General features: G+C 44.0%; 1 protein-coding gene across 1 annotated transcript; it reads right to left on the reverse strand.

Moving 5' to 3' along the window:
- Positions 1–543: 543 nt before the first annotated feature.
- FOXL3 (forkhead box L3) lies at positions 544–2885 on the reverse strand. The gene is made up of 3 exons (XM_050905934.1): positions 2779–2885; positions 1824–1992; positions 544–1476 (listed from the first exon to the last, which is right to left on the reverse strand). Exons 1-3 carry the CDS (start codon positions 2883–2885, stop codon positions 994–996), a joined length of 759 nt encoding a protein of 252 aa, XP_050761891.1. The 3' UTR covers positions 544–993.
- Positions 2886–4499: the final 1614 nt, after the last annotated feature.

Genomic DNA, 4499 nt, shown 5'->3' on the forward strand with positions numbered 1-4499 from the left:
CTTTGGTAATTGCTTCCAAGAAGGATCAATAAAAATCTATTTAATAGGAATATACAACTTGTCGCAAAGCAGGTAGGTGGAATTCTGGCTTTGGTCAACACTGAATACAGCTTCTTGCAAAGCCGGGTCTCCCTTCACACTTGCTAAATGAAATATATTCAAGGACTTTCCTGCAGCATCTCAGGAAGCTTTCTGATAGTACAAGGGAAGAGGGTTATTTTTTTTAAACCAAGGCATTAAGAGGCCCTATGCCTCTGTCACATTACCCATCAAAGTCAACCAGAGTTCAACAGCCTTGCAATTAGCTTTCTTGGAATTATTTTGAATAAAACTTCACTTCAACAGTTTAAACAACTCTGCCCTGAATATCAACAAAAATATACTTTAAACACTTATTGATAACTACATTTTCTAATTAATGATGAACTAAAGCTGCACAACATTTTGAAACATGATGCTAAAATAAAAAATAAGGGGAGACAGAGTGATTTTCTGCGATTCCTTTTAAGAAAACAAAGCCCCCCCCCCTTACATTCTCAGCCAGCGTAAGTCGACAGAATTGCACTGTTTTAGATCAGCTTAAGTTCTGACCTGTATACTTCAGTGGAATTAATCCTAATTTCCACCAGTGAAAGTGGAATTAAATTCACTTTGTCCTTAATAAAGCAACGGGTGATAAGCAAGTCTCTTTTCTGTCAGATTCTGCTTGAGAAAGGAAGTTCTTTGTGGTGTTAAATGATGTTCACGACAGTTTAGAAAACAAAGCTAGAATTTCATGAATTTCAGCATAGTGAAAACCGATATTGGTAACTGTTATTTTTGCTTTAATCTTAGCAAAGTTCTTTGGGTACAGACAGAGTATCAGCTGGTGAATTGGTAACCCTTTCTGAGTACTGCTCGGGAAGCAAATGAGGAGGCAGGCGGCTGATTTTCAGTGACATGAGGCTGCTGAATACACTGCAACTCAGACTTGGTTACCACGAATAAATAACATCACATTGTCCAGAACTGGAGATTAATTTGCTGGGCCTCCAGTAGATGATATTTATTTTCTTGCATATTATATTGAGATCTCAGGACAGGCAAAGGGTCGGGGGCTGAAAGGATGTAATCGATGCTGAACTTAATTTCAGAATCCGATTTTGCTAAGGATGAATTGCTTAGGCTCTGCCTGTTGGTCATGCTGTTTGGAGCAAACCCACGAGGCTCCAGTAGTCTTGGGCCCGATTCAGTTCTTTCATGTTTACTTTCAGAAGAGGAAATGTTCTTTAAAGCAGAGTCCATAGAAGACACATCAAGGGATGAAGGACTTTTCCCTCTGCTTGGTCTCTGCTCCTTATGTTCCCTTTTCACGTTCCTCCTCCTCCGTCTTCGCCTGTAATTCCCATTTTCAAAGAGATCCAGCATGGATTCGCATCCCGTTGCAAAGCTCCAATAGTTTCCTTTCCCCTTCTCATTCCCTTCTGTTCTGGGAACCTGTATTTATTTAAAGGCAGTTCAGTATTTGTATGTGTTACAGATGCTGCTGCTTAACATCTGCATTCATTTACATTCAAGAATGGTGTAAACACATATGACAAGACTTTTAAGCCTGTTCTCCTTCCTTATACGAACAGGATGTAAACTCCATCCTCTTCAATTTGTTATCTATTAGCACGCATCAGACAAGGATATATTCTTTATAATTGACAACTCAGAGAGATTTTAAGTGATTTGCAGCTCAGCTGTTTGTTTCCCTTCTTTCCTAGTGATGAGATTATTCCTGCGTATATTTTTTTCAGCCATGCACAGCGTGTATGTAAATATACAGTTACTGATCTTACCTTTACAAAACAACTGTTAAGCGATAAGTTATGTCGGATGGAGTTCTGCCAGGCTCTTTGATTTGATCTGTAGTAAGGAAATTTCTTCATTATAAAGTCATAAATGCCAGACAGGGTGACTTTATTTGAAGGACTTTGCTGGATGGCCATTGCAATTAAGGCAATGTAGCTGAAAAAAGGAAAACTTGCTGTTACACCATCACCTTACTCACATACTCAGTTTTTAGGACCACATGGGTACATGTGCGCCTATATCCTGCTTCCAAAAGTTCTCCCGGTGGATCTGTGCCCTGACCCGAGACCTCCCAGGGATAAGTCCTGAGCGTGGTTGCTGCCTCTCCGCCCCAAGCCCCCGGGGTAATACGCAGGCATTACTTCCAGGCAATTGAGTCCCAACCAGGCTGTTTGCCCTGGCACTCAGCGCAGAGTGCTTAGATACAGGAGGATTACAGAAAGATCACCCACCTCTCAAACCCCATCAGAAAAGTTTCCCTGAGCTGGAAGGCTGCAGTGAGACAGACCAGCCTCAGAGACACTGCCACTGGACACCGTGCCTGCTCGTGGAAAGGACCTTAGATGCCCCTGTGAACATCCTCACCACGCATCTTCCCACCACACCGGGGATTATCTGCATCCGTTTCACCCATTGGCACGTTGCACATTTAATTCCCCTTCTCCCGGGGCTCCTGGAGGTCAGAGGAGACCATCTGAGGTCTGGTGGCTCAACAGCATGCCAGAGTTGCTGTGACCCCGCACAGGAGGAAACAAATCATGAACACTTCAAACACGGAGGCGGGGGGGGGGAAATCTGCCCGCTGCGGTGCCTGCGCTGGGGCCAGACCCACTGCGCACACCTGGAGAGAGGTCCCACGCTCCCCCAAGAGCTGTGATTCCACCATCCCAGAGCTCAGAAACCTCCCCAGAGATGGGGGGACTTGGAAAAACTTCATCTTACCTGTATGCCGGTCTGGTGAATTTTTTCTCTTCGTCAGAACTACAGGTAGGATAATCATCCCCATCATAATTAAAGCAGTTATAGGGGTACTGCGTGTTGTCAAACATCGTCCTGCTCCTTGCTCAGCTCCTGTGGAGTGAGAGAGATGGAGTGATGTTTCTCAGAGCTTGGACTCCCTCCTCCCTTCTTCCCTCCCCTCTGTCTGTCTCGTTGCCTCTCTCCCCCCTCCTCACACTCCCTCTCCTCCGTGCACACATACTCTCCGTGATGGGGTGGGGATTGTTTTTGCAATTCTCGCATCCCAGACAGCCCGTCTGTTAGGATATTATTTTTTGGGGGGGGGTGTGTTATTGTTGTTATTGCTGTTGCCTCCAATGGGGTGGTGGAGCCAGGCGGCTGGTGACTGATGGAGCTGGTGAATTGGGGGTGAACCTTTGAGCCGGGGTGTGCACTGCCGGTAGCTCCGCTCTGCTCGCTGGGTGGTCTGGGCTGGAGAGGGGCCAGCGCTCCCCCCGCCACATCCACAACGTGACAAAAGCAAACAGCATGATGTTAATAAATCATGCTTCAAGGTTTCTACTTGGAAATTAAACTTTGAGAACAGAGTGCAGCTCCCCCCAGCCCCCGAGTCCTCCCCCTTCGTATTTTTCTCTCCCCAGCGAAGCAGGGTGGCTTTCTTATTTATTTATTTTTAGAAACCCGACGTACAATAAACAGACGTTCCAGGCAGTAATGCACGCTTGTCCTGATCTGCAATCTATAATACAGTATAATAGACATAAATTATATTTCCATGACTAAAGGAAAATGTGTACGTTCAAAGAAAGTAGAACAGAGGGATATGAGGGACTACTGTCAAGCAGGGAAGTAAAAGGAAAATAGCTGTAGGCAGGAGAGCTGCCTGTGTGGGCTTTGATCTGAAGGATGAATTAGACTAATAGCCCTGTGTGTTGGCATCCAATACTGTAACAATTTAATAGTTTTTCAATGCTTTGGAGTGTTTTCCAACAAGTGATGTAAACCAAAGGCATCAGGCACCATTTCAGGGGGGACTAAAAAGGTGTATGCCACATGATAATTAAATTATTTGAAGACAGCTCTGTCCCAGGAACTAGCCCCAGGAGGAAATGGGTATTGGAAAAGAGAAAGCAAATTGGTGTGCAGAGAGTTACCTGGATGGAAATATAAAAGCAGAACCACTAGCAATGCAACTTTTGTTTTCTATAGCATCTTTCATACAAAGTATGTCCCCAAACCCCTTTTGGACTTAAAGGATACAATTAGGGGAAAATTCATCGGAGTGATAAAGAGCCCTTTAAAGTGATGCTTAAGTGGCTCCTAGAGTTTTGGTAAAGATGGACATAAGAAAGCTTTTTCTGTGGAATATAACAATACATTATAGCAGGGAGTAGGGGGAAATACATGGCATGAAAAAATAGATACAAGAGGTATTTTCTTGGGAATATGAAGCCAGAGCAGACACCCAAAATAAAAAATTATCTCCACTCTAAAATACATCAATAGGCATATGCATGAGGCATCCACTGCAGAGGAGGTCTTAATACAAAGGGTCAGCTACTGCTGCCTAAGGCATTAGCAGGGCTTTAATATTGAGTAAGATAGAGCAGATTCAGTGGTGGAGAATGAAATATATAATGTCTGATCTTCATTCATACTCTGTCCAGCTGGACTAGAAGGTTTAAAGTACAGAAGAAGCTGGG

This window comes from Gymnogyps californianus, chromosome 15, assembly GCF_018139145.2.
Source record: "Gymnogyps californianus isolate 813 chromosome 15, ASM1813914v2, whole genome shotgun sequence".
In the NCBI taxonomy this organism is placed as follows: Eukaryota; Metazoa; Chordata; class Aves; order Accipitriformes; family Cathartidae; genus Gymnogyps; species Gymnogyps californianus.